General features: G+C 39.3%; 1 protein-coding gene across 3 annotated transcripts in view; it reads left to right on the top strand.

Moving 5' to 3' along the window:
- The window catches only part of SPRED2 (sprouty related EVH1 domain containing 2), a 173,969-nt gene that overhangs the window by 109,188 nt on the left and 41,862 nt on the right, over window positions 1-22,919 (top strand). For all 3 annotated transcript variants that reach the window (XM_020985421.2, XM_020985420.2, XM_078149549.1), the window contains exon 2: window positions 21,176-21,353. In XM_020985421.2, the coding sequence (XP_020841080.1) occupies window positions 21,176-21,353 (178 nt within the window). The remainder of the gene's footprint in view (window positions 1-21,175; window positions 21,354-22,919) is intronic.

Genomic DNA, 22,919 nt, shown 5'->3' with positions numbered 1-22,919 from the left:
GAGGAGTTGGGCTAGGTGGTTTTTAAGGCCCGTTCTAGCTCTCATACTATCATTCAATGATATTTTGAATGGCAAAAGACTTCACAGGTACTGTTTTTAAAAAGATTTCAGGGGCAGCTAGGTGGCACAGTGGATAGAGCACCAGCCCTGGATTCAGGAGGACCTGAGTTCAAATATGGCCTCAGACACATAACGCTTACTAGCTGTGTGACCCTGGGCAAGTCACTTAACCCCATTACCTAACCAAAAGACAAAGACAAAAAAAAAAAGGATTTCACCCAAGTGACTACTTTTGTTTTCAGTGCTCTCTATGAAGGTAAGGGCTTACAGAGTGAACTTGTCTTAAACTGGTGTTTTCTTCCCATACATACAGTCTCTTTGTCCTCCACTAGAGATCTACTTTAGTGCCTCATTAGGCCATGAAAGGAGTCAACAAACATTTGCTAGGTACCTACTATATGCAGGCTCACCTGTGGCTCCAAGAAGCCTGGGCAATGGCCACACCCAGGTAAAACCGTCTCAGCAGACAGGCTAAACCTGTAGGTAGGTTAGAGGGATGTCTACCCCAAACCTGTGAAGACTTTCCCCAGCAGAATGGGAGGATAAGAATAGTTTGTTGCATCCACCATGAAGGTGGCTGAAGTAAGCACTGTGCGGTGCTTAGAGCTCGGTCAGACATCCAAGATGCCAAGGCCATCCGCTGCATGCTAGGCCATCACCAATCATCCTGACTCTTGTCTTACCACTGAACTTGGATGACTGGAAGAGAGAGTGAGGCTGATGTGCAGCTCTGCCTCACTTATCCAATTCACTCACAAGTCAAAACAGACATCACGGTGTGATATCATGGGCATCATGGAAAACAAAGGAGAAACAGCAATATGTGCAGGCACTAGGTTAAGAGCTGGGGAGATAGTCCCTGTCCTCAAGAGGCTTATGATCTAATGACTGGGTTCTTATGATTAGGCCCATCGCACTGTAAGTTCTGAAAGGTCTAAGAATGCGACCAACTTAAGAGGCTGTGATTGAAAGCTTGGCAGTGGAATTTGTTTTTACCAGAAAAATCAGTGTGAGTGCATGCAGGAGACTTCAGTATTCAAATGCATTTAACCAGATAATGATTTGAAATTGGTTGGAGTGGGTTGGTTGGTTGGTTTGTGAAGGATGGTGGGGGAGAAGGGTGGATACAGAACCTCATGTAACCCTCTACTAAGGTGGTAAAGAGGCCTGGTCGGAGGTAGAGGATGAACTACCTGCTTTGTAATATTTAAGGTATTTAAATATAGTCTTAGTATATTAACCCGCTAAGCAGTATCCATTGCCTTTGAATCCAAGGACCCTTTCTGTCAAGATAAGGGGGCTCTTCAAATTATTAATAAAGCACAGGCAGCATGTGTCATAAAGGCATGAGAAGGGCGAAGAGCAAAATTAGTGTCTTTGGGTGGGCGTCTGCTCTCATCATGCAGCCAAGGTACTGTAATGTACAAAATCAGGCAGGAACACATTCCAAAGAAAAAGAAAACAGCTACTTTTTTTTGTTTGTGTAATATTAAAAACATAACTGACCTGTGTAACAGAAATGGAACTGTTGCAAAATAGCTTTTCTCTCTTATCCTTTTCTTTTCATGACATTGACCTCTAACTTGAGTTCTTTCCCTCTTTGGAACTTTGCTGTTTGTTTAACTCCTGAAAGCAGAGTGTAATAATGATAGAATTCAACCTGAAATATACTTGATGAAAATACATACCATGATGGTGAGGAGAAGGGATATGATTCTTGGAACTCTAACCCCTGACCTTGACCATGATGTCAGTGATTCTAATGGGAAAGCTGTTAAAGGTACCCAGAGTAAATAATTTTCTTCTAGAGAAGAGGCAGGAACAGTGAAGCAATTTAGTGTGTCTTTGCTTGAGTTGATAACTTTCCTTCTTGTGAGGTAATTCTGTGAGAAAACCCTTTTCACGTATATTAGAACCATCAGTAAATGAAAATGTGTTTGCATTTTCGTGTCAAATTTGTGACTAGCTGTATTTCACACAAGGAAACAATGCTTAGTCAAGACTTTGATTTGTAATCAGGGCCATACGTTACCTTTGAGAAGAAGAAAGGTATCATTTTTTCTTTCTTTTCTTTCCTAAAATGTACCTGTACCTCAGATTAGTTATTTGAGATTTGAAAACTGGTTTCAAAAGACTATGAAGAGCTACAAAACTAGATCAAAAGATGGATAGATTTGTATTTTTTTAAAAAAAGCTTTTGCTAAAGAAGAGAAATGTAAATGAAACTCTTGATTTTTTTTCCAATAGGAATTGACTAAGCCTCTCATATAATACTTGTGGAATAGATAGAATGATTTGAACTAAAAGATAGTTCAATTAGGTTGATTGAAAACTAGCTGGTTGAAGGACTGGATGCAAGAATCCTGAAACTTAGTCTTAATTACCTGGGACACTGGTTTACACAGGATTACACAGCTAGTATCCTTCAGAAACAAGACTGCAACAGAGGTTTTTCTGAAGCTAAACCCTGACTTCTAACCACAAGGCAATTCTGCCTTTCTCTATAACATTAACCTAAAAAGTTGGATTACAGTAGTTTTATTGATGATGACTTCCTTTGAGAACCAGAAATGGTTCATTTGCAAAACATACTGGCCTGAACTGCCAACACAGCAATGCAAGCATACAACACAATAATACCATTATAGAGTTGTAGTTTAAGTGATGAAAATATAAGAGACTCATCTTCAAGAACTTTTCCTCAATATCAGTTATCTGCACACAGAAATTTATGTCACTGGGTCAGACATTCCTTGCCAAGTGTATCTAGCTCTAGCTGGATGGATGGACTCCCATCATTGCAAGTAAAATTCATCTTTATAAATAAGTTAGCTAAAGCCACAGCTTTAATCCAGCAAACATTTATTAAGCACTTACTTTGTGCAAGTACCCTGTAAGGTGCTACAAATATAAAGATAAAAGGAATGGTTCTTTCTACAGAATGGTTCTCCAAAAGGAGTGTAAGCTGACTCGGGGATGGGGAAATGGGAAATACAGTGCATGCATATATATGAGTAGGATATAATTTGAAGGGAGAGTACCAACTGAAGTATAGGACTTTGGACATGGGAAGGCATCAAAAAGAAGGTGACACTTAATTGATAGCAGCCAAATATTCAAAAAACCATTGGGGGTAGTGGGGTAGGCCAGACTGTGCAAAGACTTAAGATGGAATGTCTAGGTCAAGGCCAGTCTCTCTGGAATGTATAGTGAAGTAGGTCTGGAAGGGACCTTGGGTCAATCAAATCCAATGTCTTCTTTTATAAGATGAGGAAACTGAAATATGCAGAGGCTAAATGACTTACCCAAATTACTTGAGTAAGTGGGACTCAGGTCTTCTTGACTCCAAGGCCAGTACTTCAATCCACATGTTCCCTAGCTTCCTCTTGTAATCAGTCAGTCAACTAGCATTTATTAAGCACCTGCTGTGTATCTAGCATTGTGCTAAGTGTTAGGAGTATGCAGAAAGGCAAAACAAATTCAAAACAAAACAAAAAAAAACCCAGCATCACACCCTGCCCCCCGGAGCTCCTAGTCTAATGAGGGAGACATGCAGACAACTATGTACAAACAAGATAAATACAGGATAAATTAAGGCAAGGCATGAAGGAGGCATAAGGCATAAGGAGGACTGAGAAAGGCTTCTGTAAAAAGGTAGGATTTTGGGGCAGTGGATAGAGTGCCAGCCTGGAATCAGGAGGACCTGAGTTCAAATCTGATCTCAGACCAGACACTTGACACTTAGTAGCTGTGTGATCCTGGGCAACCCCAATTGCCTTGCAAAAAAAAAAAAAGAAGAAGAAGAAGAAGAAGAAGGTAGGATGTTAGCTAGGACTTAGAGGAAGCCAGCAGTCAAAAATGAGGAGGGAGAGCATTCCAGGCACAGGGAAAGCTAATGAAAATGCTCAGAGGTGGGGGTGTTGTGTCCACGGAATAATGAAAAGACTAGTTCAGTGTCAATGGATCTCATAGTATCTGGGGAGAGGTGAGGGTGGGGGTAAGGTGTACAAAGGCTGGAAAGGTAGGAAGGAGCCAGGTTACAAAGGGCTTTAAAAGCCAAATAGGTTTCGATATTTGATCTTGGAGATATTAGGGAATCAGTGGAACTTTTTGAAAGAGATATGGCAGAGTCAGACCTGTGTTAAAGGCAAAGAGCTGAGTGGAGCATACAGTGGAGTGGGGAGATCCTTTTGGCAAGGAGATTAGCAGGCCATTGCAGTAGTCCAGGTTTGAGGTGATGAGGGCCTGCACCAAGATGGTGGCATGTCAGAAAAGAGGATACAAACAAGAGATGTTACAAAGATAGAGAAGTTCAGAAGAGGAGGGAGTTGGGGGGAGGGGAAGATAGTGAGTACAGTTTTCGCAATGCTGGGTTTAAGATGCCTATCGGACATCTAGTTCAAGATGTCATAGCTATGTCATAGCTGCTATCATGTTGGCCTTTTCTCCAGCCCTATCCCCTCCCCACCACAAAGTCTTATCACAGGCCTCTGCTATGAGACATAATCATGTGCTCAAGTTTCCCAGTAAATTAGCCTCCCTATGCTTCTCTACCACTGATGTGATCTGTCAAGTTCATCAGAAAAGGAAGCATAGAAACAAAATGGCCTCTGGTTTTTGCAGAATATAATAGTATCAATATTGTGGGAAAGATGGAGAGAGATGGGCTAAGCTCAAACCTCATTTCCAAAAATTGTACATGATGGTGGTGCTTTTCAAATATCTCAGGGTGATTTCTTTAAATTTTGTATCTGAATACATCTAAAAGGAAAAGCATACCTAAAAATACGCTGTTAAAAATAATTTTTAAAAGATTTGGGGGGGGGTTTCCTTCCCCCCAACAATTCTACTGAGGGCAGGACAATTGTATTGTCCCCAAAAAAAAACACTCATTGAAACATCTTCTTAAATGCACATAAGTGAACAGAAGGAAGCTTAGAAGGAAACAGACAAGCAAGACAGCTTTGAATGTAACATGATTTAGAAAAGCAAGCTGTGGTTTCATGTACAATCCACATTATCTGATCAACTTTGTGTATACAGAAATGCTCATTTTATTTGGTATTTAAGTTCAGAATTTTAAAAAAAATATTAATTTGCAAAATCCACGATGGTATCTACTGAAATCATATGTACCTAGTGCAATGCCTCACACGTATTTCAGGAATATGTGATTTAATTGACATAGATAACTCACCAATGCAGATCATGGACCCTCTATAACTCAGTAAGTGGTCTTACAGAGTTACACTAGCTGAAAAATTAATCCCATCATGGCCAGCCTGGTGATTATGTTCTCTGAACTTGCCTAGGCTGATTCTTGGATATAGAAAGAGTCAGTCTTGACATCCACCTTGCCTGGTAGTTAGATTTGCTAAACTATAGGGCATGCAAACTTTGGAGTAGGCAGCAGCTTATCAAATAAATTTAGATGCAACATCTGTTACTCTTGATTTCCAGGGTTAATTTCAATGATTTCACTGGCCAGGTTGGATTTACCCCCTTCCTGTCCACCGTAGCAGACACATTATAGTTAAGTGAATGAACCCATTAAACTACACTTCCTCATCAGCCTTATTTATGATCCAGCTACTTCTATGAGAATAAATCTTACGTTGACAGATTCATGGGATACCTCAATTTCTGAAAAGTTGTATTTTATATACATACAGTGGAATGCTATTATAATGTAGCTTGGATACACTATGGGTCAAATAATATCCTCCAAAGCATAAACACATAAGTCTGGCCTTTAAGACTGGGATTATTCCTGTCTGCCCATAAGTAAGCTCTGACAAGTTCCACAGTTTGGATCAGAAGCTTGAAGAATTCTACTGAAAATTGCTTAGTGTTAGATTTTTTTACCCTATAAAACAACTTATTTGTGACATTGAAGGCTGTGAAGAATCTTAAGTCTTTATACCAATCTTCCAGTCACAGTTAAGATTCCATGTGGCTCCAAGAAGTTGCAGCATGCACAGTGGCCACACCTTGGTAGACGACCTGTCTTGGCAGACATGCTAAACCAGGCTGAGGGTAACCTACTGGCCTCAAACCCATAGGGGAGTTAGGAGGATGGCTACACCAAATATTTGAAAACTTCCCTCAGTAGAATGGGCAGATGTGAACACTATGTTCCATTGGCCAGAAAGGTGGCTGAAGTAGGCACTGTGGAGCACTTAGAGCTTAGTCGGACATCAAAGACACCGAGGTCACCCGATGCATCCTGGACCATTGCCAGTTGTCTTGACTTTTGTCTTGCCACTGGACTTTGATGACTGGAAAAGAGAATGAGGCTGATGACCTTATGCAACTCTGTCTTACATAAATCCAATTCACTTTCAAGTCAAGACATCACGCCATGATATCACTGGTCCTCTGAAAATGAAGGATGAACAACCAGCTTCTGTGATCTGTTTCTTCAAGATGGTACCCTCACTGCTTTTACTTAATATCTAGGATGTGCATTTGCTAAATGCCTCTCTAAATATAGAACTCCAGTAACTTAACATCTTAACTTATTCCACACCTGTAGGTGTGTCCTAGTATTGTCAATAAATCTTTCATTACAGTGATTGACACTGACCCATGGAAGCCTGGGATCTCAACTCGTTCTTTTCTCCATCACCTCCTTCTTTTCCTCCCCTCCCCCACTCTCACTGAACCCCTCTTCACTTTTATTATGATCTCTTCTGTCTTTTGACTGAGGAATACCCAGGCAGAGAGAAAGGGAATGGAGGGCCAAGTAGGAGTGTCCAGGATTTTTTGATGGAAGCAGAGAAGATACAATTTAATTCAATTTAGCACACATTTATTCAGTGCCTGCTATGTCTACTAGACACTTAGAGTCCAAAGAGGAGGGAGGAAAAAAAAAAGCAAACTAATCCCTGCCTTTAAGGAGTTTACTTTTTTTTTTAAGGCAATTGGGGTTAAGTGACTTGCCCACAGTCACACAGCTAGTAAGTGTCAAGTGTTTGGTCTGAGGTCACATTTGAACTCAGGTCCTCCTGACTTCAGGGCCAGAGCTCTATCCACTGTGCCACTAGCTCTCTCAGGAGTTTACAGTTTGTTGGAGAAAGAATTCAAATGTTAAGCCAGCCAAGCCCATTACCAGAGAAGTCTGACATCAACTGGGTGAAAATTGGAGAGGTGGATTGATTGCTAGCTAGAGTTCAAAGCCAAAAAAAAAAAATATATCAAAGATAAAGGAGCTGAAATTTAGGGAATGTAGGGGTTTATCCCAACTTAAAAACCATCTATTACAGTATTTGATGCTTAATTTTGAGAGCAATAAACCAATTGATAACCATTTATTAAGTGCCTCTTCTTTGCCATGCACTGTGCTGAGTACTAGATGGGGGTATAGTGGAAGGTCCACTTGATTTGAAGTTAGACCTAGGTTCAAATCCTGATTGACATTTACTATTTGTGTGACCTTGGGCAAATGATTTAACCTCTCTGGGTCCTAGTTTCCTTATTTGTAAAATGAGAAGGTTGGAGTAGATCTGTGAGGTCTCTTCTAACTCTGTGATTCTCTGATCCCCTCTTTTTGTTACTCTCTTCTCTCCTGGCTCCCAAAATACCTTTTTCCTAGTTCTTTTTCTACATCTGTGATCATCCTTTCTTTCTTCTCTTCGTCCTTTGCAGGGCACTTCTCCATCTCACCCCAGTTTCATTCCTCTGCTTCTCTCTTTAGTAGCAATGTCATCTATTCCCATGGCTTCAATTACATCTACACAGATAGCTCCCCAAAATATAAAATGCCAGTTAAGACTTTTCCAGTGGGATGTTCTTTGGATATGATAGTTGTATACACTCCAACCTGAATGTATCACCCTCCTGCCAAAATTTGGCCCTCCTCCTAGGTTCCCCATTGTGGTCTAAATCTTTTTTATTCCCCTCCTTCATACCTTGTCCAACCAGTTGCTAGGTCTTGATAATGCTGTCACTATAGTATGTTCCATATCTCTCTCTTTCCTCTTTTTCAAATTCTACCTGCCACCGTCCTAGCTCTGAGCACTTTACTATCCTTCTCTTCAGTCTTTTCCCTCGTCCTTTACATAACTGCTAAAGTAAGTGTTCTAATGCTCCGCTCTCATTGCATCACTCTTCTCTTCAAAATCCTTTAGTGGCTCCCCCCTGCCTCCAGGATAATATCTAGACTCCTTGGTTTGACATTCAAACCTAGTTCCAACTTACCTTTTCAGCCTTAATTTATGATGTTCTTCCTCAAACTGTCTGTACTTCAGCCAAACTGATTTCTCAGGCCGTTCTGTTTGACCCCTTCAATTTACTTAATTATTTTCTCTAACTTGTATTATAGTTATTGGTGAGTATGTAAATCATGGGCTCTAGAGCTTGAAGGGATCTAGAGAGATTATCAATAGGAAGGAGTTACAGAGGTAACTCTTGTCTTGGTTTAAGGAGAAATGTCCTCCCAGTGTTATCCCAGAGTAAAAGGGGCTACCTGGGGAGGTGATGGGGTAGCTAGGTGACATAGTGGCTAGAGCTTGAACTTGCAGTCAGGAAGTCCTGGGTTTGAATGTGGCCTCAGACACTTAATAGTTAGGTGACTCTGGGTAAATCACTTAATAGTCCTGTGCCTCAGTTTCCTCATCTGTAAAATGGAGATAATAATAGCACCTACATCCCAGGTTTGTTGTGAGGATTAAATGTGATCATATTTGTAAGGCATTTTGCAAACCTTAAAGTGCTAAATAAATACTAGCTATTGATGATGGAGAGGATAAAGATTTCCCCTTCACTGGAGGTAAAAACAAAGTCTGCATGACCACTTGGTTATGTGGAGAGATTAGATGACCTCAGAGGTCCAGATCCCTTCCAACTTGGATTTCGTGATACTTATATAAGTTCCTTCATTGTTCAGATGAAAAATCTGAAGCCCAGAGATTGTGACTTTGTCTCATCACCCTCTGAATTTGTAAGTTCTTTGAGAGGTCTGTGCTGTTTCTTCATTTTCTCTAGCCTCTAGCAGATAGTACCTTGTAGCGTTGAATTATTTAAAACATACCTATCTAGGGATTCAACTGGGATTGGATAAGATGATTAAGTGTACATTTTAGAAACGTAATCAACGTTGAATTTTCAGTGTGTGCTTAGCCTCGAGTGAAAAATACAGGCAAGACGGTAGGAACGCTTGACTCATGAGTAACCTAAGCTTTAGCCACTGAACCCTGGGATTACTGCTGCCAAAAGGAGGCAAGCCAGTGTAGGTCACCCTTGGGACCAGAGAGCCCTAGGGCCTTTCCTCACTGCCAGTGTACACATCAACCCTGATGGATCTACTCCCAAGTGAGCAGTTGAACCTACAAGCCTGGCTTCCCCAGGAGTGCTCTTTCCTCCTACCCCCCCACCCCCGGTAGAGCTGTGTTCTACCTCTCATCTTCCACCTCTGTTAGAATCTGGCTTGGGAGGGGCCCAGCAAGTCTTTTAGTTTAGTTAGAGCCCCTTTTCCTGGGACCGTGCCTTATAAGTAAGACAAAATGTCTTCTAGGTATCCCCAGTTAAACTTGGAATGCAGAAGAAACAACATTCTAAATGGCGGATGGTTTCTGTGAGAGTGATACTGTTACTAGAATGCTGTGGTTCAGCTGTGCTGTGGGTTAATAAATAAGCTTTTGTGGGCTGGCCTTGGAATTTAATCCTGTTGTTTCTATGGAAAAGTGCATTCTGAGCTCCAAAAAAACTGCTTAACAAATGAACTTTTGGAGCACGTCCCATCTGTAATTTTGGGGGCAGCCTACATCACAGAATTTACCGTAGGGTCATCCTCTACAACTTGCACATGTACACAATCTGCTTTGTACCATTTTCTTTGGGGAGGAGGGGTTGGCAGCTAACTAAAAACTTGCCCTTTTTCAAAAATTTGCTTTTTAAGTAGTTAGAGAATTGAATGGGGAATAGTACCTCTCTCCTTCTCCCCACCCCCCATGACTAACTCTTAAAACAGATGGAAAAAATACTTTGGGGGAGAGTTAGCCTCCTTCCTGCTGAACTTATCAGTGGTGGATTATTGAGTTTGGACTTGTCCTTTATATTGAGAGCCCTGGCAGTGTAGCCCTGGAGAATCTCAGAGTCGTCGATTGACTACACAGTGGGATTGTTATCAGGTGAGAAATGTAAACTCAGGTGAATTGACTGAGAAAATTCTATGCACAGTTGCTAACAGTTTGCTGAATTCTTTAGAGAAAGCTGGATTCCTTGTTATTGTGTGTTTGCATATGCACTCATATATGTGCATGTATATGAGTATATACATGTGCGTGTATATACACACATGAATGCATGATTTTCCCGAGTAGCCAACCCTCCCCTTCATTTCCCTCCTTCTGTCCTCTCCATTGGAAATACTGAATGGTGTCATAGCACCTACACCAAGTAGTACTTCTGTCTAATTTTTTGTGCTTTCAAAATTATTTCAGCATTTCTACTGCATAAACTTTTTTTTTGATTCTGTGTGGAATGTTTTGGTTATACATTGGATTCGCTAAGCCTCCAAAATATCACAGTAAATTTCTTGAAAGTGTGTAATGATGTTCATTAGTTCATCCTTCATTCACACATTCATTTAACAAGCATTTATTTAATAAGTCTCATTTAGATGGTGCTGTGATGAGCACCAACCGTGTGCAATGTACTTTGGGGGCTATAAAAATGAATAACGTGTGCACAGATAATTAATAATAGGGCAGTGCTAGAGATTGATGGCATGGCCGTTTTTGAGGGAAGGTGAAAACCAGTTGTCTCCATATAGTTTCATTTAAGGGTGGACTAACCGTCTCTGTTAAGGAGGTCCAGGGTGGAGGGACTGTATCTCCAGGTAGATGAGACATCTTACTTTACAGAGTAGCATTGGCATTTACATCTTTTTGTTTTACCAGAGGCAGCTGGAGCACTGGGCCTGGAGTTGGGAAGACTTAGGTTCAAATCTGGCCTCTTAGATACTTGCTGGCTATGTGAACCTAGGCAAGTCACTTAACTTCTGTTGCCTCAGTTTCTTCAGCTGTAAAATGGGAATATAATAACAGCACCTACTTTACAAGGTTGTTGTGATGAGATAATATTTGCGCAGCACATAGAAGGTATTTTATAAAGGCTTATTCTCTTCCCTTCTCTTTTTATTGGGGAGTTAAACCTGATTCTGAGCATGCATTCTGCTTATGAAAAAGTTGAAGGGTTTGGGAAATGAGGAGAGTAGAAGACTTTTGAAGCCCCATTGCTACATTAGAGTATAAGCTCCACCTCTTTTTGTATCCTCCACACTTAGGACAATGCCTGAGGACGGTGCTGGGCACATAGTAAGCTCTTACTCAGTGTTTCTTGACTGACACATAGCAGTCCCCCGTGTAAAAATAAAGACCCGAAGGCAACAAACTTCACCAGACTGGTCAAGTAGCTTGCTTAATATCCCCCAACTAGTTTGTGGCAAAACAGAGACTCAGACTCAGGTTCTTGAGTTCAGTGCTCTTTGCCATGGTGCATTTGGAGCAGTTTCTCCTCGTTATAAAGAAGGCTAATATTAAGGAGCTGAATTTCTGGTTTTTTGTGAGTTCTTTAAGGTGTAGCTTCCTTTGGTTTCTGAATGCTATCTCCATCAGCTCTCACATGTTACAGAGGAAGAAAATGCTCTTTTAAAACAAACAATTTGTTATAAAGGATGGCTCTTTGCTAGGGGAGGGAAGGGACAAGGGGAAATGTAAAAAAAAAAGATATCAAAAATTTTATTTTAAAAAAAGAAATAGAATACAGATTGAAGCATACTTGTTCTTTATTTGAAAAAAGAAAAAGAAAAGAAACAAACAACAAAAAAAACTCCACCAGCATAGCAGTGATAAATTTCAATTAAAGTGCATATCACTTACTATGGGATTGAGATTTACTTATCTTTCTAGGAAAACTGGATTATTTTTTCACTTCATAAAAAAAAGCTGAGAAAATTAGTTGCCTGTTCGAGGAGAGCATTCTTTTTCAAAGCCTGCATTGGGGGATGTCCCTATAATGCCACCCCAGCATTTAGAGCTTGAAAGGGGCTTTTGGTTTTTTCTTTTTTTTGCAATTTTTTTGATGTTTTTTTCCCAAATTATATGCTGAAACAATTTTTAAACTTTTTTAAAAAAAGTTTTGAGTTCCAAATTCTATCCCTCCCTGGAAAGGGCTTTTTAGAGATCATTTGAGCTGACCCTCCCATTTTACAGATGAGAAAATGGAGGCCTAGAGAGAGGAAGGCTGGTGACTTGCCTAAGGTCAGCGATGTAAGCAGTCTTTTACAGACCCAAGTCCTCTGACTCTACAACCTGTATGCCCTTCCCAGTACACCAGGCTGTCATGTATTTAAATTACCAGCTAATCAAATGTACAAGATTCCATAAACAGCAGTGTTTCCATTTCCTGGTGGTTCTTGTGGGATATATCATAGCAGAAGAAAGAAAGGGTTGATAAGAGCTGGGTTATACTGGTTCCATTTAGTTATCGTTTGATCCCAATTATGAAGCCTGTCACACTAGTCTTCTCCACGTGAGTAGTAAAGGAGAAATCATAGACCAAAATTTGGTCATTTGCTTCTCAGGTTTTGCTTGCCCCAGCTTTTGTGTTGCATAAATTGCCTTGAAGCTCTGCAGGGATAGTAACTTCTGGTTTACTGAGGCTTCTTTCACCTCCCAAGTTTAGAGCCATTAAAGTCCATAAATGGTTATTGAGTTGAATTTATTTTATTTTAAATAAATTTTACTTGAATTTTTATTCTTTGCTGATTCTAGAGCTAACTGAATTGTAGTCTTTAATTTTTAAAAACTTGGAAATTTAAGTAGATTTCTTGAATATTTGCTAGTGAACTGTTGTGAAGTTAAAAGCATCTAGACACATGTCCTAATATTAGGTTTAAAGATGTTATTAATAGTACTGTGGGATTTGGGATTCTGATGCTAATAAAACTTCCAACCATAATTTCCAAAATTGTCTCAACATATCCTTAAAATAACTATTTACAAGTGTAGAGAAGCCATGAGTATTTCTGTAGTAGACTGCTTACTAGAAGAGATTTAGTAAGGAATTATTTTAAAATATTATGTATTGAATTAACATTATATCCATAGATTAATTTTCTACTTTGGATTCATTCCAGGAGGTTTTTATTATAAGCAGCAAAGGCAAAGCTGAGGCCTGTCTTCTTAGGACACAGAGGAAGGTGTAGAATAATTGTCAAGGAGACTGAGAAAGGAACATGTGTAGAGGGATTTGCCTTGAACAAAATAATATAAACTACGAAAAAACAGAAATGAGGTCTTTAGGAGAACTTGACTTAAGACTTTATATTTTTCTTTTAAAAACACTTGTGAAAGAATTGGTGTAGCAAGTTCAAATGTATGACTAGAGAAACAATGGAGCAGTCATATGGCATGGAACAAAATTCGCTGATGAGCCAATGATAGTCAGGGCAATTGGGGTTAAGTGACTTGCCCAGAGTCACACAGCTAATAAAGTGTTATGGTCTGGGGCTTTAAGTCCTCTTGACTCTAGGGCTGGTGCTCTATCTACTGTGCCACCTAGCTGCCCCACCAATGATAGTCTTGATGGCTTCATTGGCACCTGCTTGGTAATTCTGTCAGGGAAGCAAAGAGGTCTCCGCCAGGTTGAGTGCATGCTTCTGGGAAGAGATAGGCGAGAGTCCCACATGATTGGGTAGGCACTGTTGGTTGAAGGAAATACCAACATCAGGAATATCAACGATTCATTCAATTATTATATTAAACAATTAAATTAGTAAAAAAAACCTCTTTTGCTATATAACTTAAAAGATTTTAAAAAATCATTTTTAAAACTCACAGTTAATTGGGAGGGGTTAGAAATTCTTTGACTCACTAATTTTTATCTAATAATGAGGTTTTTTTAAAGTTGAGTTTAAAGACATGAATCAAATTTTTCTCGTTTCCTCATGCCCTACTTGGCAGCTTACAGTTTAGTTCATGTGCAAATGAGTCTTTTGCCATAGATGGGCCACACTTATCAATCAGTACACATTTGTTGACCACTCATTGTGTACCAGGCACCGTACTAGAGATATGAAAGTAAAAATGAAACAGTTCCTCTTCTTGAGGTTCTTATACTCTGTTGAGGAAAGCAGCATGAACACACCCAAGTAAATCCAAACTGTATACCAGGTAAGTATGAAGTATAGGAAGGGAGCAGTGCTGGAAGGGATACTTTGAAGAAAAGTAGAGATTTCACCAGGTGGAGATGAGGCAGTGCTGTGGGGGGCGAGGGGGACTTTGCCCATGTAAAAGATAGAGGTAATTTTGTCAGTGTTCATTGAGATCTATTGTATCTCTTTCCCACCTGGGCAGAAAAGGGTATCTTGACTAGAGATGGGATTCAGCCTTCTAGGAAGAAGTAAGGGAGAGAGAAGGAAAATTGGTGCCCTGCTAGTACTGGATAATTTTCTCTTGTATTACGGGGTACGTCTGAAACCCCTCTTTACCTTGTAGATCAATGTCCTCAGGGACTACAGAATGATCTTACTAGTCCAAGTAAAACAAAAGTGAATTGTTTCAGGCAAAGATATAATCATATAATTCATTTCAAGCATAAATAATTTCCTTTTGATTATATCATCCTTTTAGTTCCCAAAGATGGTGGTCTGTCAGTCAACAAATATTCATTAAGAGCTTTATACTGTGTGCCATATACTGTGCTAAGTGCTAGGGATAAAAGAAAAGAACAAATGATCATCCCTTACCCTTAACAAGCTCACATTCTAATGGAGACAAATAGAATGATTTGTCACATACTAGCTGTATATAGAGGCAGGTGAAAGGTAAGGTGCTAGCAGTTGAGAGGACAAAGAAAGGCCTCATGCAGAAGATGGGATTGGAGCTGAATCTTGAAGGAAGCCCAGAAAGCTAGGGCTGGAGAAGGAGGGAAGGGTGAGTATCCTAGCCAGTGAAAAGGGCATCAGGATGTCAGGAGATGGAGTTCCCTGTGTGAAGAACAACATGAAGGCCAGTCTAGCCAGAGGGTAGAGTATGTGGAGGGAAGAGTAAAATATAAGAAGGTTGGAAAGGCCAGGTTGTAAAAGAGCTTTAAAAGCCTAACAAAGGATGTTCTACTTGGTTCTGGAGGCCATCAGAAGCTCCTGGAGTTTATGGGGGGGGGGGGGGAGTTGGTAACGTGATCAGACCTGCCCTAGCTTTAGGAAAATCACTTTGGTGGAGGATAATTTGGAATAGGGAAAGAATTGAGGCAGCCAAGAACAATTAGAAGGGACTGAGTGTCTAATTACTTGAGTAAAATCACACCTTATTAAAGCATCAGAGGCTGACACAAAACCCAGACCTCCTAATTCCCAGACCAGTCCTCTGTCTGCTAGACCATGCTGCCCCTAGGGGAAAATAGTGGATAATGCTGGCATCAGTAGGGATTCGAGTACACATGGAATTCTGCTCCTGTGTAGAAAATTACTTTCCTCACTGATGGAAATGATCTTGTTATGTAGCAACAAATATGTATATGGAAATAGCCTTAGAGAACTAAGGTGCTGCTTGACATTTTGGCAAGCCTGCCGCATGAATGCCCTCTCCAGGGTGAAACCGAGATGATCAGAAAGCTCCTCTCCCACAGGGGACATCATCACTCTTCCGAAAAATATCAAACTTAATTAAAATGTTGTTATTTAAATTATAAGTAATTATAATTATGTTAATGTATTAGAAATACTTAAAATTCATAATTAAATTATTATTTTATTATAATAATATTCTTTTTCTTTTATAAGGAAAGAAGGCATGTGAGTTACCCTTCTTCTATTAAGGTGTGTGCCTTACATTGTCTTTTTCCATTCTGGAAGCCATAGCTGAGAAGCAGCCCAGTGTGGTGATTTGCCTTGGAACCAGGAAGACCCTGGTTCTGTCTCTTGACAAATACTAGTTGAGTGACCTCTTGGTCACTTTTTTTTTATTCTTATTATCATAGAAAAAGTTTATTCAATTTCAAAATGTACATTAAAAATTTACATTGGCATTTTCAAGCATTTCAGTAATGCTTTCTGAATTCTCCTCTGCTTCAAGGAACAAGTATATTAACCTATCCTATGAAACGTGCCCTTCCCTTTAAGCCCCCAAACAAACAAAAGAACCTCTTGGTTTAAGAGGCACTGACATTCTACATGTACTCCAAGACTGTGAACACAAAATTCAAGATCCATTAGCAACTGTGTCTTCTTCCATCTCTTCTTCACCATCATCTATATCTTAACCTCTCAGTGCCCCCTGGCAATTCTGTAAAATCAAGCTGTTGATTGTTAGTGAGGATGTGATCATGGGTCTGAACCCTGCCATCTCCACATTCAAATCATAGTTGACTTTGTAATACACTAACAAAACAGTGCTGTGAACGTTGTGTTGCACCATTTCCCTAGTTTGTGGATTTTTTTTTTAAACCCTTGCTCTTTCAGCTTCCTTTTGGAAGAAAAAGATTTGAGGTAAGGTGTTCTTTCCCTTCTCTATGGTTTGTTTTTTTAATTATACCACAAATTGATAAAGTTGAATCGGTTTAATTTCCATGTTTTTCCATAGAGAAATTTCCTTTTTGTTATGGATATAGAAGAGAGAAAAATAATTTTTTTGCCAGACATATATTTTCATTGATGTAGGGAAGATGTATTAAATACACTGCCTGCAAGACCTACATCACTCCCAAGTGCAACCGAACCACATTGAAATGTAATTGAGAAATATTTAACAAAATAAATAAAAATAAAATAAAACATAGATAATACATAGCTTTCTAAGTCAACATGTGGCCCACAAGGCCTCTTCCAGACTCCTAAGGAATCTGAACATTTGTGACACTTGTATTGACAAGCAGGCTATATTGAATCTGAGTCATTGGCCAGATTTTAAGAATTGGAGGCCAAGATGGATTTTATATAACAGAGAAGGACCAGAACAGCAAGGGCAGTTAATTAACAGGGAAGGGTCAGTGCCTCTGGTGAACACCAGACACTTGACCATATGGGGCAATTCAAGGAGAGTTTTGGGGTGGGGGGCGTTCCAGAGCCTGTACCCCATCAGCATGAGGAGAAAGCTGGGAACCCAGAGACCAGTCAGCCCCACATGGAAATCTTACAGGAGCCAGCTATGGTGCAGGGGGGGTGGGCTAGGATACCTTTGAGGTTCCCCATTTTTAGTCTCTGATACTAGGAGAATATAATTTCCTTGAAAGCAGAGACTCATTGGAAGCCTAGCAACAAGTATATAATAGTTATAGGTGCTTGGTAAATGACTATTGAATGGAATTATAGGCATTCTGGTATTTCTGACTGCAAGATCTTTTCCCAACTCCCCTTCCCTGTTGTGATCTCTTTCCCTCTCCCCCAGTATTGGCATCCCCAGCAGTTTCCTAGCATAGTTCCAGGCACACAATAGGTATGTTATAAATACTTGTTCATTAATTGAGACACAGAAAGGTTGACTGACTTGGCAGGATCACAAGAAGAGTTAGGAAACCTAGACAAAAGAAAGATTTAAGAAAAAATAACAAAGCCTCAGTAACTCAAGCCATATGAGCAAAATTCAAAAACTTAGTTTTGGTTAATGTCTAATAGGTCCTGTGAAGAAGGCCTTCCTGTAGGACATATCTTCTAGCCTCATGTGTCCCTTTAAAATTCTGTAACCCAGAAATGTGGTTCTGCAGCCTTCACTTTCCTCCATTGGTCCCATCTTGAAACTGTTGTCCCTCTCTCCTTTGATAAAGAAAACAGACGCCATTTTACTTGACCAGATCAAGAGCTAAATTCCCCTTCCTTGTCCATGTCCCTTCCGACTTCCCCCCACAATAACCCCATCTGTGTTTTTAGCAGATGTTATTTTCTTTTTTTCTCCCAGAAGGAAAAAAGGGGTGGGGGCAGGGTCTGGGGGGAGAGGGAGCTCTTTCTGTAGTCTACCTTTTAGTTCTATAGTCTGCCTCAAGTTCATTGTCATTTTTGTTCTGGGTGGGGTTGAATGACTGAAGACCTTAAATACAGAGCTGATAGGAAACAGTTGGCTGGCTGCCCTGCAGCTGGATAATCCAGACAGATATTGTTTCCTCCTCAGTTTTCAGTGCTCTACTTTAACCCTTCTGGCTGCTTTTATAGAACCAACCACATGCTTCAGTGCCTCAGTTCATACTGGTCCAATTTTTTTTTTTAGGTTGGTGTATTCTTGGGGGAACAATGGGAGGCAGGGTGTAGGAGTAGAAGAGGACAGGAAGGAAGATTTTGCAAAGAATAGAAAGTTACAGTAGGATTGATGGCATGGGGAAGATATCTCTTGGGTTGGCTGATAATCTTCTACCAGCATTTTAAAAATTAATCTTTGCTTGGTAAATGAGAAATGTTAAAGGGATTGCATTAATTTCAGTTATGCAAACTTTTTTCTTCACCTGTAATCTCCTTTCTTCTCTCCACTGCCCCTAAAGCTCCATAAAAGACAGGTCATGTTTAAACAAGAGGAGTGTGGGGTTTGAGTTCTGCACCTTAGTAATTTCCTGTCAAAATGAACCGGTAACACATATGGGATTAGGAAGGCAGTGTGGTTAACTCTGGGAAATGCCTCAGCCAGCCTCTTCTAAGCCACTGTGGGAGAGATGCCCAAAGAACACAGAAAAGTTTGTGTGTAGCTGATTGTGGGGAGGGAGAATGTAAAAGAGCATTTCTTAACATCTGCCAGCTGGAGAAGTGGTAAACAAAGCCCAGGGTCTAGAGAAGGAATCCAGCCTCCTAAACTGGTTTTTCCTGGGCAGTCAAGGCCAATGTGTCAAAAAACTAGTTCCTAAGTGTGAATTATCCAGTTAATTGCTTCAGTTTTCTACTTCATTTTCCATTAATAGGGGCAGCCTTTCTTCTAGACCATGGTAATTCTATACATTTTTGCAGAAACATGCTGCCAAAAGTTTTTTTAAAAAAAAAAATTAGAATGCAAATTTCAGGCTACCCTAGTTCTCAGAATTACCTACAAATAATTAGCTCTCCTTTTTCCTATTTTGCATCTGTATACAAGGAGAGATATTCCAAGTCTGTGGTGGACCTTGCGCCTCATTTGATCTCTGACCATTGACAAGCATCGAAATTTTATTACTCAGCTTTCCCTTGAGCAAAATGGGAAAATAGCTTGATCATCAAGTTGTTGTGACATTTGTGAACCTATAAACATTTTCTACTTAATCAAAAATAATTGAAGATAAATTACTGTAAAAGTATTTGGGTATATATTTCACCTTTGATGTATGAAATGTGGCTAGACTGTCCATCACATGCAAATAGACAAATTACCAATTTGATGGTCTTGTAGAAATAAATAATTGTTCCAAAATGTGACAGCAAATAAGAAAAGGCTGGATTTGGTCTCTGGAGGAAGCAGGTTTTGGCAGGTTTTCAGAGTAACTTATTGTGAAACTAAAGTTATTTAGACTAGCAAATAAAATGGTAAACAGTAGGCTATGTTTTAGATGAGATAGTTGAAGGAAAATGTTTTGTAAGCTATATAAACTGTTTAGTAATTTGCTTTTGATTTGAATGTTTATCATCCTTGTAATCTTATATCAAAACATAACTAGATTTCTGAAATGTTGAGAATCAGTGTTTTGTAAAGTCAAATTTTAAGGGTTAAAGACCGTCTGGCCTTCCTTTTTAGGAAAGTCAAGCTGAGTGGTATAATTAATAGATGCCACATAATACATAGTGTAACTGGTTATATTTTCAAAGCTTGTACCCCAAACTGCCTTGAAAACAGGCTATATGAGTTGCTATTTAAACCTTTTAAATAGATGTATATACCTTCAGATGACCATAAGATTTTAAAATATGAACAAAGAATCATTAAGGAATTGCATTTTATGGTGATTTTTAAGCAACTATCTTTTTTGTTATGGTAATGGAAAGATATAGTAATGAATTGCCTGCTAAGTAACATATTTTCCTTTTTAAACAAATTTAATACAATGCAATTCTTAGATCACAAAGTCACATACAGATTATTAAATCTAAGAGTCCTTAGATTTCACCTGGTCTATTTTCCTTCTTTTAGAGAGGGAAAAATTGAAAATGATGAAAGTACCAGGGGATACCAAAGATGGAGAAGTTTCCATCTCTGCCTATAGAGAAGTCAGAAGTCAGAAGATACTATTTTAATAGAAAGAACATACATACAACCTGAACTGGCAGAGACCTGGGTTCAAATCCCATTTTCAGGATCCACTAACTTTGTACAGCATGACAAGTTACTTAATAATAGCCAGCATTTATTTATAAAGCACTGAAAGTTTCCAGAGTGTTTTACAGACATTATCTCATTTAATCCTTGAGATAACCCTAGGTGTTAAGTGCTATTATTATCCCACATTTCCAGCTTGCCCAGGGTGATACAGCTAGTTAGTGACTGAGACAGGATTTGAACCCTCATCTTCCTGACTCCCAAAACCAGCATCACCTAGCTGCCTGCCCCTAACCTTTCTGAATGCAAAGGATAATAATACCGTTAATAACTACTTTACAGGATTGTTGTGAGAATCCAGTGATAGAATGGGTATCTAATTACTCTTTATACACTTTTAAAAGCTATGTAAATATCCATTGTTATTAAAAGTAAAATACTTATAAATTACATAATTATGGAATGTTTTATCCAAGTTAAAAAGAAAAGTCTGTATTGGATTTCTGCTGTTATTTAAATAGCACTTTAAGGTTTACAAAGTGCTTTATATAAATCGTTTCTTTGATCTTCACCACAGCCCTAAGAGGATGTTGCTATGAGTATTTTACCATTTTATAACTAAGGCAACTGGAGCTGGGAAGTCAAATGACTTGCCCATGGTCTCAACTAGTAAATGTCAGAGATAGGATTTTGATCTATGTCTCTTCCACACTCTCTACACTATGCCAGGTTGTCTTTCCATAGAAGATAATATCAACCCTTGATTTTATGAGTGCTAGCTTTCATGCTCAGGTCTTGTTTGGGATATTGGTTGATTGGCCCACTGAAAGAGTTTGTTATATGGAATTGGTAAGAGACAAAGCTGATAACATTCTTATCTTACCAAGTTATTTTTGTTGTTGTCATTTTAGTGACAGCTATATTGTTCGTGTCAAAGCTGTGGTTATGACCCGAGATGACTCCAGTGGGGGATGGTTACCTCAAGAAGGAGGTGGTATCAGTCGAGTTGGTGTCTGCAAGGTCATGCACCCAGAAGGGAATGGAAGAAGTGGTTTTCTCATCCATGGGGAACGACAGAGAGATAAACTGGTAAGAACAGATACAAGACTTGTGGATTAAATTGCTGACAACTGATTTTTTTTCTTGAAGATAAATTAAAAACTTTTCTCCCCAACCCCCTCCCTCCCATTCATGTTTCTCTTTCTCTTAATTCCTAATTCCTAGGGGAAAAGTTTCAGACTCTGCAGCCAAGCCCAGATTACATAACAAGACCTTTGTTTCAAATAAAGGCTTCATCATCTCCCATACCTTTATCTAGGGGTACTTCACTGTTTTTGTGCCATGGATCCTTTGGCCGGGCTGGTTGAACCTGTGCAGCCCTTTTCAGAATGTTTGTGAATGTGTAAATTACAAAGGAAACCAATTATATTTAAATATGATTATCAAAATAGTTGTTTTGGGGGCAGCTGGGCGGCTCAGTGGATAGAGTACTTGCCCTGGAATCAAGAGGACCTGAGTTCAAATACAGCCTCGGGCACTTGACACTTACTAGCTGTATGATCCCGGGCAAGTCGCTCAACTCCATTGCCTAGCCTAAGAAATTATAATAATACTTGTTTTTAGAGTCCACAGATCCTAGGATAAGAACCCTTGCCTTAGCCCAAAGTAGCTTCACTTAAAACTGAACTGCTTTTCTCAGTCGATGCCAAGTTTTCAAATGTCTAGGTTGTTCTCCCCTACCCCCACCAGATTTAGAACTTCTGCCATCTTAGTGGAATTAAGCAAACTACCCATTCGTGGATCAGACCTTCCAGCACTGATGAAGTCAGTCACATTGTATGGCCCAGTGGCAGTGAGCACTTTGAAAACTAATGCATTATTCAGAGGGAGCTATTCCCGAGTTGGATTGGTAGAGTTAAAATGTGGGGGCAGGTTGTCTCCTGGCTTACTGTTCCTTCCAAATAGATGTTTACCTAAAAGACAGTGTAGCTTTTATTGCACAAAATTAATGAATAAAACATGTTTTGGAGGGAAAAAAAGCAGTAACAGGAAAATTAGCCAAATCAACCTTCTATTGGCATCTGCTTCCTCCCATGATTCTTTGAAGAAGGTACTTTGGTGTTATAGAAACTAAAAATATGTTGAATGCAAAAATCTACTTTAAATTAGCAATACTGTTTATGAAAAAGCTATGAAGTTCTCCTAGGCAGCTTTAACACTCTTCATGTTTGTTGCCTGTATTATGTACTGGAAATTTACTTTCAGAAGCCAGAAGAGATTCAAAATATTCAACACATCCTCAATTAGTGCTGTGTGCTACATAGGAAGTATGTATAATGTACATAATATGAGCAGGTTAATGTTATTCTGAGAATATTAACACTTGCATGCTTGATCTTTATATGTGCTAAATTTGCAATCTGAATGTTCCTTTGCAGTCACTTTTCCTTTTTTAAAAGCAGTTAGGAGAGAGACAATTTGAGCTATGGGTCAAAAGATTTACATTTTGACAGTTCTGAGAGCTTTTATTAATAAGCATTGAGTGCCAGCATCCTTTACTTCAAGTGATAGTTCTATTACTGAAACATTCATTGTACATAAATTGAATTTTTGTAAATGGAAACTTATTTCAGAAATATTAAAGGTCATTGATTT

The sequence above is a fragment of the Phascolarctos cinereus genome, unplaced genomic scaffold, assembly GCF_003287225.1.
Source record: "Phascolarctos cinereus isolate Bilbo 61053 unplaced genomic scaffold, phaCin_HiC Scaffold_2;HRSCAF=192, whole genome shotgun sequence".
NCBI classification, from domain to species: Eukaryota; Metazoa; Chordata; class Mammalia; order Diprotodontia; family Phascolarctidae; genus Phascolarctos; species Phascolarctos cinereus.
Note: the sequence above shows the minus strand (reverse complement) of the source record. Positions and strands in the feature narration are given on the sequence as shown.